The 13,983-nt window shown below is 36.7% G+C and overlaps 1 protein-coding gene across 1 annotated transcript; it reads right to left on the bottom strand.

Annotated features, from left to right (window-relative positions):
- Positions 1 to 10,876: 10,876 nt before the first annotated feature.
- On the bottom strand, positions 10,877 to 11,881 carry LOC131597713 (uncharacterized). The gene has a single exon (XM_058870391.1). The coding sequence runs from the start codon at positions 11,879 to 11,881 to the stop codon at positions 10,877 to 10,879; it is 1,005 nt and encodes a 334-aa protein (XP_058726374.1).
- Positions 11,882 to 13,983: the final 2,102 nt, after the last annotated feature.

Below are 13,983 nucleotides of genomic sequence, written 5' to 3' on the forward strand. Positions count from 1 at the left end.
GAGAGCAAGAGTATCAGATTTGGCTTTTATCTGTTTTTAATTACATGTAACTTTGAAACATTTTTCTGTCACTGTGTTGATTCCGAAGAATAAATGATAAGAGAAACTTTGGAAAAAAGAAAGGTTCTCTCATAGAAATTAGAAACACAAAAAATGATAAGAGGAGAGAGAAGGTGGTGGGATACGGGATTGTGTAAGGAAAGTTTTACGTGTTCCCATATTTCCAAACTTAGAATATATTTATATTTCCAAACTTAGAATATATTTATCTTATAATTAATTTTAGTTGTTTGAACACTTAGCTCACATACATTTTCATGACTAGATTCTAGCTCAAAATCCATAATTAATTTTTAGATATTTTTATCTTTTAAGATCAAAATAGATAGAGTTTGGACCATATAATAACATTTTTCTATATAAGTGCCGCTGAAAAAAGGGATTGGATTCTCTACTTTTCTCTAACTTTCTATCTATTTCTCTCATGATTTACTTTCTCTCATATTTTTTTCCCTTCAAAATTAATATCATATCTCATTTGTCTTATTCATTTCTTTTGCTTAAAGTTACTCTACTTTTTCCTCCATAAAGATAGAGAATCCTTGTCCTGAAAAAACTGCGTAGTCGAGCTGATCCCCACATAGGTATTAATGTTTGAATTCATATATGTATCATATGAGTAAATCAAGATTCATACTTGTGCTAACTAACCGCATTATTATTATTATTATTATTATTATTATTATTATTATTATTATTATTATTATTATTATTATTGCTTTTTTTCATAAAACTAACCGCATTATTAATAAACATAAATTCTTCAATAATGAAATATATTATTTTAAATTTATAGCGTTCAATTTCACTTACGTAAATTTATATCTAATATCGATTGTTTGCTTCACTAACTATTTATTGAACATATAATCGATTAAATTGTTTTTGGAAATAATAATATAAAAAAAATTAAATTGTATTTGAAAAAATATCTTACATCGTTTAATGTTTTTCGAGCATTCTGCAACTTGTCATTCAGCTCCAATAGTTTTTATTTTCGTTTAACTTTCTTCAACACTGTTTGAATGAACAAGTATGGAAGAAAGCTGAACGAAAACTAAAAGCATTAGAGAGATTTTAACCATTAAAGAACAGGAGATGAATGATGAGTTACAAGATGTTTGAAAAATAATAATTAGTGTAATTTGTTCTTCAAATATAATTGTTCATATAATTATTTTGTAAAGGGTTAAATAAGTTTTTGGTCCCTCTAAATATCTCAAATTTCGTATTTAGTCCCTCAAAAAATTTCCATCAAAAAATGGTCCTCATAAAATTTTTCGTCCATACTTTTGGTCCTTCACGTCTAACGCCGTTAACAGAAGCTGACGTGGCACGCCATGTGGCAATGCCAGTTGCAAGATGTTGACGTGTCATGCCACGTGGCCAAGGTCAACATCACACTTGAACCCATGAAATTTCGTAGCTAATTTATAGATAAAATCGTAGCTAATCTATAGCAAATTTATTTCAAGAATTTTGCTTTTAAAAGAATGCAGTATGTTTATGCTGATAAATTCTAATATCTTCATTGACAAAATGACATGTTAATTTCATTTGCATCTCTCTCAAATGCTTAAGTCGACTACTCTAAGTCTCTAACCTTTAAATAAATCATCATTACAATATTATGCATGCTTTACTCCTTTGAAAACTTCATAATATTGTAACACATTAAAACACTTTAGGAGCAGAAACCAAAAAGAAACTCAAGATCATCAATCAATTCCAATGTGTTCCTCTTCAAGCAACGATGATTATTGGCCAAATCACCATTACAATATTATACATATATACTCCTCACACCATATAGACATGTTAGAGAAAATATAATGTTAAAGAGACAAGTTGGTAAAAAATAAATAAAAGGACATGGAAATATTGAAATGAAGTTAATGTACCATATATACATGTTTCATTTGTCCAATCACTCCTCACACCATAGAAAATATAATATTAAGTTGATGTTGAATTTGATGTGGTTAGAAATACATAGATGGTTTAAAAAAAGTGAGGGAGTGATAAAGAATGTGGAAACAAGCAAGTATATAAGTTGAAAAGTGGTGTACTCAAGTGTGTGGTTGTAATTTGTAGGTTCCAACTCTCACTGTGTTAGCTTCCTGGATGATAAAGAATATTGTTGCATGAGAAAAACATAGGAGACATTACATGGTGCATAAGATGAAGAATTGTTGCATTGTTGTTGCATGGTGCATATATAAGATGAAGAATGTTGTTTTATTCTACCATATAATAAGACGTGAGAGAAGAAAATACTAAGTTAATTTGAATTAAAATATAGGAGTTGTAACATATGTTTGATAAATAAACAAAGTATAGTTTAAAGTGTGAAAGGCATTAAATTCAAGCAATTCCATCCCCATGTTCCTCCAGTAGATTGATGAAGCAGTAACAAACAGAAAGAAGATGAGATAAATTTGTTGTGAAAACTAGCAAGTCATGTTGTTGTAATAAGGGAAAAGTAAATGACAGTGAGCTGTAAGTTGAAGCTCAAAATGAAATTGTCCAAGTTTTGTATTACTAGCCAATAATGAAACAGAGGAAATGTGGAAAATAACAAACGATTTTAGCTACGATTCTTGAAATAAATTTGCTACAAATTAGCTGCGATTTTAGCTACCGATTAGCTACGAAATATTATGGATTAAAGTCTCGTGTTGATCTTAGCCACGTGACATGACACGTCAGCTTCTGACCACGCTGGCATTGCCATGTGGCGTGCCACATCAACTTCTGTTAACAGACGTTGACAGGAGGGACCAAAAGCGTGGACGGAAAACTTTAGGAGGACCATTCTTTGAAGAAATTTTTTTGAAGGACTAAAAATGAAGTTTGAAATATTTAGAGGGACCAAAAACTTATTTAACCCTTTTGTAAATCAATTTGAAAAGTTATATGTTCAGCTATGGCTAAATGATACAAGCAATCCACATTAGATATAATAAAATCAAGCTTGTTTTAACCATCAGTTTGATTTCAAAACCTAGGGGATACGTGTTTTTCCCCATTTAAAAATTACAAAAAGGATTCCCTGGGGATCGAACCCAGGACCATTTCAACCATCCCTTTGATTATTCAAAATCAAGAGGTAAAGTGACTAGTTTTCTATATATATCCATGTTCGTCAAACTTAAGGTACACACTTTTTTCATACTTCACTCTAGCCCCTTTTTGGACTTATTAACTGATTTGTATGTTGTAGTTGTTGAGATATTATTGGAATTTGTTGAGATATTATTGAGATTGATATTATTAATATAATATCAAATCTAATAATATCAAATATAATGCAAGTTGTGTAAGCTTAAGTCCAATCCGGATTGTATATAAATAGTCATACTCTATATCATTATTTGTACAATTCAATAATAATCCTTATTTCCTTTATATTCTCTCTTTCTCTCCTCACTAAAAGTGTCTCACGCACTAACAAATTGGTATCCAGAGCTTCTGGTTATTGTTCTTGAGAACTTCACGTCAAAGATCATGTGTTTCCAGGGAAAGTAAATCAATCGCTGTAAAGATGAGTGGTACTAATGATATTCTGAATTCTGCTCCAATGCTTGACGATAAAAAATTGGTTCCGATGGAGAAAACATATGCAATATCTGTTTGGCTTTCATGAAACCCTAGAAGTGGTTACTAATGGAGTTCCCGTGCTGGTGGCAAATGCATTCGACGCACAGAAAACTGCCCACGCCGAAGGCAAGAAGAAGGATTGTAAGGCTGCGTATTGCATTCAAACGGCGGTTGATTCTACAAATTTCGATAGAATCTCTCATGCTGAATCAGTGAAGGAGGCATGGGATATTCTTGTCAAATATTATGAAGGAGGTGAGAAAGTCAAGGTTGTCAAATTACAGAACTTGCATCGACAATATGAATTGTTGTCGATGGGAGCAGACGAAAAGGTTGCAGAGTATTTGTCGAAGGTGTAGAAACTCCTCCATCTCATGAAGGGTTATGGTGAAACCCTAATCGATAAAATGATAGTTGAGAAGGTAATGCATATGTTTACCTCTCACTTTGATCACGTTATCATAGCTATTCAAGAATCCAATCAACTTGAAACCCTAAAATTAGAAGATTTGGTTGGATCGTTGGAGGCGCATGAGCTTAGGATTGTCGAAAGGAAAGAAGTTCAAGATTCGATATAACCTTTGCAGGCTCAATCATGGAAAAAAATGATGGTTCCAACAAAATCAAAGGCAAATTTGACAAGACTCAAGGCAAGAAACCTTAGTCGAACTCTCATAAGTAGCAGGTCAAAGATACAACTTCTGAATCCTCGAAAGGAGGAGGCGAAAACTATCGAAAGCACAAAGAAGATAAGAAAGGTAAATGTGTGCAGTGCTATCACTGTGAGAAGTGGGGCCACTTCTCTAAAAAAAATTTGGTACATAAAAGACAATGGATTGACAAAAGGCAAAGACAAAGGAGCGAACTTTGCACGCCAAGATTCAAATGGTTCTGAAGGTATGGTGGTTATGGGTGCTATCACAGATAGCCATGTGGAATCTAAGATCTGGTTTGGTATAACCGATGAATTCAAAGTTGATGAAATCTTTGAAGAACCAGTCGAATTCGAAGCAGTTGTTAACATTCCTGACACAGTTGAAGTCGAAGTGGATGTAATCGTCAAAGAACCAGTCGAAGTCGAAGCAGTTATCGATATTCCTGACACAGTCGAAGTTGAAGAGGGTGTGGCTAGCACAAGCCACAGACCTCAACGAACTCGAACTCTTCCAGCAAGACTTTAAGACTATGAAGTGGCTGGTGATGATGAAGTCACACCAGATGGAGAATTAGTTCATTTTGCTTTACTTGCAGGTGCTGAACCAATCAACTATAGCGAGGCTTTAAAGATTCAACAGTGGAAGTTAGCTATGGTTGAAGAGTTAGATACCATTGCAAGAAATGATACATGGGAGTGTGGTGTCGTTTTTTTACCTCCCCGTTTCACTTGGGAGGACGGCACGCTAGACCCTTCACGCGGAATTTGGAAGGAGAATGCGCCCGGGGCGGGATGAATTTTGTTTCAGTTCTTCCTACGATATCACACGAACTTTTTAATTATCCTACGAGGAGGAGAGGGGAAAAAGATCTCAAATAAACCCTAGGAGTTTTCTAAGTGTGGGGATTCACCTAGACTAGAAATTTTGGAGTCCGGGAGGTTGGTTATACATAGGGAAGAGTTTAAGCACCCTACATATCCGTAGTACTCTACGGGAACCTTCTTTGTGTCTATGTGTTTGTGTTTGTTGCTGAATGATTGGGAAAGTTTCTCCTTTGTGTTAGGAGAAGGAATTGAATTAATTTGAAAATACAGACAGACAGACTATTTTTGGTATTTTATTAGCTCGCTGAGATTCCTTGTGAACCTCATGCCTACATATCCCTAATGGAAGTCAGAGCTTTTTGTAGTTCGGAGAATTAACTAGGGAAATTAATGATTTTTGGTGCCTTGCTTGAAGCTCAAGGTTGAAGCTTGAATTAAATCTCTGTTTACAGTAAAGAGGCATGAAATTATCTCTACAGAGAGTTATTTCTACTATTCCACCACAAACATTTTTAAAGTGACGGAAAAGCTAAAATTGTTTCATTAAGAGAGGGAGCCTACTTGATTGATCAAGTATGACGACCACATGCCTCTTGAATGAAAGATTCTCGACCAAATTAGGGAAAGTTGTACAAGTCTGGTTTGTGTGCCAGATCATGTCTTTCATGAGTCCTAAATGGGAGATGTTTGTAATGATTGTTTGTTTGAAATGATTATTTTGTTTTAAGTGATTGTTTATGGTGAGATAGGAGAAATATCTTCCTATAAAGATAAGCTATGTCTATCTACTGTTTGAAAGATTTGATTTTGAGCTGGCTTGTATGAGGCCCAAGCTTGAGGCTTTTTTATTGCTTTTTATTGACTTTGGGAGATGACTCCACTAGGGATTAATTTAAGCTGAGGAGTTTTGTGTTCTGTACAAAGCCCAGAATTGAGGCTGACTCTAATTGGAGAGTGTTTATTTGATGGATTTTTATTTAGTGCTCTGTATAAAGCCCAGAATTGTGGCTGACTCTTTATTGAGGAATATGTCTTTTACTGACTGAGACTGGTGAGACTGTCTTTTGAAAGAATTAATTTTTGGAGGCTAACCCTTTCCAGGGGTTTTATTTTGCTGGAGAAATTATCTTTTGAAAGTTTAATTTTTGGAGGCTAACCCTTTTTAGGGGTTTTTGTGAATGATGGCAGAAAGAATAACTAGTTGAGACTTCTTGTTTAAAGCCCAAGATTAAGGCTGACACTGACTGTAGATAAGCAAATATGGATCCTAGACTCTGCTAAGGAAAATTAATTATTGAATATAAGGTGACAGAGACTGTCCATGTCTCATTCCAAAAGGTGTGCCCAATGTGAGATTGAGACAATCTTGGCTTGTTTAAAGTCTGGTTTGAAGAATGGAAGAAACTCACCAGGATAGGCTAAAAGGTGACTAAAGACCTGTTCCTATGTTTATAAGAAACCTGATGGGTCCTTGTATATAAGCTCAAGAGGAAGCTGGGAATGCTTTTAAGAAGCCTGTGGGTCCTTGTTCAAAGCCCAAGAGGAGGCTAATCGAGGGTCCTTGTTATAGCACAAGAGAAAGCTATGTGGTTTTTGAACTTATTTTGGCTTTAAGCAAATGGGTAAGAGGTTTCACCGGGAATAATTCCTCTTGGGTGGATGTATCCTATTTTGGGTTCTAAGGCTTTTTCAAGATGTTTCACCGGGAATAATTCATCTTGAGGGTTTGAACTATAGATCTCTAATTAGGAAAGAGCCTTCACCGGGAAGACATTCTCAATCCTAGGCCATATTCCTATAATATATATATAGTTCAACTGTCCTAAGGTTTACACTCAGACGTAGTTCTAAACAATATATAAACAGTTTATATTTGACAGTAATTTAAATAAAGACTGTAAATTGAAAGCTATAAAGCCTAACCTGGATGGAGTGGAGGCCTTTGAAGATGTATGTACAAAGCCTCACCAACAATTTTATTGATAACAGTTGAATATTTATGATAAACAGTTAAAGGTTTTTGAAAACAGAAGAGGTGAAGATGGACGTAGGTCACATAGGTATCTGAAGAGTTTCACCGGGAATAATGCCCATCAAATACCAGAAGAATGTTTTGAAAACAGAAAGAGGATTTTGTAAAATACAGTTTTTTGAAAACAAACTAATAAAAGAAAAAAAGGTGTTGGGACTTACACTCTATTAGAGGCCCAAAAGATTTGTTTACTGTTTATAAAAACAGTTAAAAAGAAATGAAAAGATGTAAAGTTCCGTTGTCTAAGAACCTTGGTCGTCTGTTTAATTTGAAGTTTGAAAACAGTTTTGAATTTTGACAAAAGTCAACTTAATTAGGGTAAAGACAACGTCTATACCTTATTAAGACCTAAATGATTATGGTTTTATCACTAAAATATTTATGAGAGATTAGGTTTTGAAAATTCAGGGAAAACATGTATTAAAATATTTTTTTAAAATACTTAAAACACACCATTTTTAACCTAATAAAACTACATGAAATAAATAATATTTTTTGTGATTTTTTGACTATTCATAAAATATATATATTAATTGATAAGTTTGTGAAAAATGAAGTGAAAATGAATTAATTTGATAGGTTAAATAATTGTGTGAAGTTGGTGAAACAAATGAGAGAAAATGAGTGTAAAAAAAAGTTTTGGCCCTTGGAGGGTTTGAACCCACGCCCTCATAGTCACACACTCAAAATAATACCACTGGGCCAAACGCCAGTTGGTGATTATAACACGCGCGCAGTTGGTATTGTTTTAAAACAAGCTGAAAATCTTTGAAAAAAAAAGGATCAAAAAGTCTGGGGCGAGGGGGATTCGAACCCCAGACTAGAGGCATGAGGAGACTAAGAGCGCATGTGAGGCCACTAGGGCAAACGATGAATTCGTTTATAAAACCCATACCATTCAAAATAAAATAAACTCTGCCCTTGGATTTGAATTTTGCGCGCCACAGCCATGGTCGTCTTCAACCTCAAGCTTGAAGATTTTGAATTCGCTAACTTGCTCAATTCTCAACCAAACAGGGTGATGTAAACATGGATTTCACTCTAAATTTCCTTACGAACTCAAATATGTAACTAACACAGATTTATATTAACTACGTCTAATGAATTAACTGAAAAACGTGAAGAACCCTAAAATTTGAAATTCAAATTAAATGACTATACTGAAAGATAAATGGATGATGATAGAGGGTTTTTAATCCTCTGATGATGCTGAACAAACTAGTATTGAGATATATTGTAAATAGTACTTAAATTAGAGTGTTGGAGTTTCAAAAAATACCTCTGAAAGTGGAGGTCGTGAGGATGATAGAGAACACCTGGGCTTGTATGAATGATCCTAAAAGCTTCCTAGGGACTCAGTGATGCTAGCTGAATGCTTATTTTGACTTGAATACCTCAGAATCGTTCAACCCGATCCCTTCAATTTGGACTTCAAGTGAACACGGAGGTTGATGAATCTGCAGTTACAGATGAGCTGCGACCATCTGGATAGCTTCACCACACCCTCAGGAACGTGTTTGGGTGAAATTACCTGGGTAACCAGGTTTGGGAGGTGCCCTACACATAGGAGCCACCTCCCGTGGCGCCAATGTTTAAACTTTTCTTCTTATGCGCCACATGGGGTGGCGCCTTAGTTTTGGGAAGAACCATTAAGCCACCTGGGGTAGCGCCTAAGTGCAAGGCCTTTTTTTTAAATAAAAAATTATGTGTTAGGGTATTTTTCCACACATTTTCTCAGTCGTTTCTCACATTTTCTTCCATATTTGTTGTCATGAACTTAACCGGGTTGTTGTCACGGAAAAAAATATTTTGATAGAAAATATTAATTCATTAATTAAAAGGTACATTGAAAGTCGCTAACAGAAAATAAGAAAAGTAAAAGATCTAAGAAATCACAACGGTTAAAACAATGTCATATGTTCCATGCATCATTCGAGTGCAATCCACGTCGTATGCCATATTTTCCCACCAACGTTGCCTTTCTCCGATGACAACACCACCCCTTGTTCTAAGCTTCTTGATACTTCTTATCTCTTTGTCGGGTTGGTACTCCCCTTCCAAAAACCTCAAGAAAGTCCTCTTGAGTTGGGCCACGGAATTGATATTCCAAAACATTACTGGCATGAGAGGTTTCACTTCAGAGTATATGACATGCCCGCTCCTTCTAGGGTAATCTGGTTCATAGTTGAGACGTTTCTTTGGTGGAGGGGGCTCTGATTTCCGGAACGATCCGTCTGGCCTAATACGAGCTTTCATTGTTGTGTTTGTGTTTGGTGTTTGTGTTTCTGTGTATGCATTCAACCTTTGAAAACCCTAATTTATAATAGTAGTGGGTAGAAAAGGAGTACTGTTGCGTATTGTTTACAAGCACACCTAAGTTGAATGATAAATGCAAGCACACTGATCAACGCCTGACTTGACGTGACTAGACGAAAGCATGCGTATTTGACTGTCCAAAATACAGACTGACAGTATGGGTCATGAAGACAGCTTCACTATAAGACAAATACATGAGTAGTTGATTTAATTAAAGATAGTACAAATACATAACTAGTTGATTTAATAAAAGATAACACAAATACATAAGTAGTACAAATACAAATATAAATACATAAGTAGTACAAAAAACATTAGTAATACAAACACATGACATACAACTAATTGTTGGTGGAGGTTGCTCCACGATTAGCACAGGTATTTTTATTGTGCCCGACTTCATGACATATGCCACACTTTCTTACCATTTTCTCATGATCATCCATTTCGGTTCTGATGCGTGTGCTGTTTGGTCGACCTCTTTTCTTTCGCTGCATGTTGTCATTATGCCAAACCACGTCCCCCTCATACGCAGGCCAATAATCCTCCTTTGCCATCACTTGAAATGCATTGTTGTACACTCCGAGCAAGGTCTCTACCTTGTAAATGGGAGATAAAAGTGCTAACGAATATTGGTGCGCATACGAACATGCTTCTATTACATGAGAGCATGGCATGCAAAAGGCTTGAAAATTTCCGCAGTCGCACCACCCTTCGTTTGTAAGAACCCTGTATTATTGTCTCGGAAGGCCCTCGTTATGGTCAATTGTTTCTTTGACACTGAAGGTCAGGTTGAATCAGTCGAAAGATGTAACATTGTGGCTGTTGGCTTTGGCAGATTGTTCTTTCATGAATTTGACGCAGGTTTCGCTGAATACTGGTCCGAATTCTAAAACCGCACTCCAACGCTCACCTCTTCGTGCGAAAAGAGAAGCCATCCTATAGTATGTTGCTTGCACCAAGGCAGTAATCGAAAGGTGTCTGATGCCCTTAAACACTCCGTTCATAGACTCCACAAGATTTGTAGTCATGTGCCCTTATCGCTGCCCGTTGTGGTATGATCTGGTCCATTTCTCTCTAGCTAGATTATCTATCCATCTGCCTGCATCTGGATTTGACGATACAATTTCATGTCGATAATATTGGAACGTTGGTTGAGTCAATGCATATCCAGCATTGACAAGAGTCTTCCGAAGAACCTTATCCCTTATCTCTCGCATGAAATTTTGTGCGATATGTCGAATACAGTAAACATGCGTTGAAGATGGGTTTTGCCACCCGTTTGCTGGATTGTTGTACGCACTCTCGATGGAAGCATGTCTGTCTGAAATCAACCAGAGCCCAGGTTAGGGGGCAATGTGTGTCCGAAGATTTCTAAGAAAGAAACCCTAACCTCCAGCAGTTTCTCCTTCCACAAGAGCGAACGCAACAGGAAAAATGTTACTATTTCTGTCTTGTGCCACAGCCATCAACAAGGTCCCCTTATATTTTCCGTACAACCAAATGCCATCTATTTGAAGAATTGGTTTGCAATACGCAAATCCTTGAACACATGGGTGGAAAGTCCAGAAAAGCCTGTGGAATATCACATTTCCTTGAAGGCACGTTCCGTCTGGAGATTGCGCCGGAAGGGTCTCTAAAATAGTAACGGTTCCAGGAGCATAAATTTGAAGCGCAGATAAGAAACGTGGAAGTTGTTTGTACGAATACTCCCAATTTCCATACACAAGTTCGGTCGCTTTGGTTTTCGCCAGCCACGCCTTTCTATAAGGTGTAGTGTAATTGTAAGTTGCAACAATATAAGAGATTATCGTTTTCACCTTTACTGACGGATCTTTGTCTACTAGGGGCAAGATTTCTTGACATATAATATCATAACTTATCTTACGGTGATCTTGGGAAACATTTGTGTTAACACATGTGTGATCTTGGGAAATAGATCCTATCACCCATGAATCACTTCTCTTCCTATATGATGCAGCCAACCTAAATCCACAATCAGGGTTTCTACACTTAATTTTGTACCTCTCAACATTGGTGCGATCAACTTTAAAATCAACATTGTTTGCCATATGAAATCTTTTTATGGCCATGATATATTCCTCCTTTGAACGAAATTTGTCTGCTTCTTTTAACTGTGCATCTGTTTGAGTGTATGGATCATAGAAAATATCAGACGATGGTTCATCCCCATCGAAGTTCAAGTTCCTCATGTACGCTGGAGGCATATGCATATGATTTGGTGGCACAACAACATCCTGTTCGTCTTCACTTTCCTCGTTGACCAGTGAATCAATGACTTGTGACTCCATCAATTGTGTGGGTTGAACTTCTGGTAGAGTAACATACAACTCTATGTACTCGTAACCAGAATACTCATGATTGGAAAACATATTCTGCAGGTCTTCATCATCTTTGACCTCAACTTGGATAAACTTGATCGGGTTGTCCCCACGAAGAAATCGATATTGGTAAAAAATTTGGAATACATCACCCAGTGCAAGCTTCGTCTCTGATCTCTGTTTGAAGTAACTGAAATTTGCTTTTCTGCTTAAAGAAAACAGTGTAACCTCAGTGTTTCTAAACAGAAAACCAACTTCTTCATTGTCATAGGTCTCGCCAAAAACATGAGCATTGATAATGTATTATGGAGGGGCCATTGTTGAGTGTGTAATGACATGTTATGTAATTTTTCACATTAGTGGCTTCCTTTATGTAGACGAATAATTGGTGAACCCTAAAAACATTTTTGTGTAATCTGCTTACTGTACACTCACATGCGGAAAGAGTTGATGAAAAATGAATGCATGTATCGTCACAGACGTGTACAATTGATTTGAGGTATGCATGACATTGTTGCACAGTCGACTTGACCAGACTCAGCCATACTGAGTTGATTTCGGTCATGTTACGTATTCAAACAGCAAACCCTATTCAAACAGCAAACCCTAAACCCTAGCAGAAAAATAAATAAATGCAAGTAGGCGCCACCTAGGGTGGCGCATTAGTGTAATTGATCAACAGGTAGGCGCCACTTGGGGTGGCGCATTAGTGTATGTTTGCCCTAATTTTTGTTCTATGGCGCCACCTGGGGTAGCGCATATGTAGAAAAAGTGGTCCCACCCGAAAACCCTAATTTGGCCTATTCTTATGCATGCATGTGACCTACCTGCAACATGCAGTCTATCATACATGCATGCGACCCTATACCTACACCATGCAGACTATCCTGACACGCATGCATCCCTATTTATAACTCTATGCATGCGCCTAGTCTATTCTGTAGACTACATTTAGCCCTGCACAAAATACTGTATGCACGCACGCCTAGACTATTGCATGTGACCCCTATTTTATAACTTTATGCATTTGAATGCATGTGAACCCTCCTTTATTACTTTGATATTTGTATCACATGCATGCTCGCCACTTGGTTGTCATGCAATAAACATCAGCATCAACCATCCCCTCTATAAATACAATCATAGAAAACTCATTTTTCATCAACATTTCATCTATCATCTTCACAAACACTTATATTTTTCAATTTCGCATCAAGTTTCAGAGTTCTTAAAAATGGCTCAACTTCTAACCTTGGGTGAAAAGTGCAGAGGAACTAGAGCGAACCTGGCGACATTTGTAAGTTCATACTTATTTACTTCTAAATATCTATACTTATATGATCTCCATATTAATCTATTTATTCGTGCTTTTTAGGATGTCCAACGATTTCGTTTTCGTTCTCACACCTATGTTGAACCTGACGAGAGGATTGTTCCGTATCTACAAGCATGTGGCTTCAGACATGTCATCAAAATTGACAACAACACCATCGACCGAAAATTCATACTTGCGTTACAAGAGCGATGGAGGCCTGAAACCCACACGTTTCATCTTCCAACAGGTGAGTGTACAATAACTCTGGAGGATGTCTATATGTTGCTTGGTCTGTCCATTGATGGGAAGGCTGTTAATGGAAGTGTTCAACATGCTAATGTACTAAGTGAGAATGTGTTAGGAAGAGATCTGATTGTGACGGTTCAAGGTTCAAGAGGCCAGGGTATCAGTCTGGCTTCCCTTAGAGATTATTATGATGAACTCAACTTGGACGACAACTCTACCGAGGAGCAAATTTTCCGAAAGACTAATGTTTATATAATGTTAATGTTTGGTAATCTCTTATTCCCAGAGTCGACAGGTAACACTGTCAACTTTTTTTATTTAAGTATATTTGATAGCATTAGCAAGATTAGAAAGTATAGTTGGGGGTCTGCCGTTTTGGCCATGTTATACCAATCTCTTTGTAAGAACGCATACGACGACAAATTCACATTCTATGGATGTGCGTTCCTCCTACAAATATGGGGTTGGTGGAGAATGCCAACGCTATCCCCTGCAGGCAGGGACAACTACACGTTCCCTTATGCAACAAGGTACGTCTTTTTCAATTTGCTAACTCTCTTTTACAAAATAATCTGAAATAACATGTTTGCTC

Source organism: Vicia villosa, linkage group LG4 (genome assembly GCF_029867415.1).
Source record: "Vicia villosa cultivar HV-30 ecotype Madison, WI linkage group LG4, Vvil1.0, whole genome shotgun sequence".
NCBI classification, from domain to species: domain Eukaryota; kingdom Viridiplantae; phylum Streptophyta; class Magnoliopsida; order Fabales; family Fabaceae; genus Vicia; species Vicia villosa.

Coding starts and splice junctions, on each gene's coding strand:
- LOC131597713 (XM_058870391.1), bottom strand. CDS start 11,881: ATGTTTTCCAATCATGAGTATTCTGGTTACGAGTACATAGAGTTGTAT.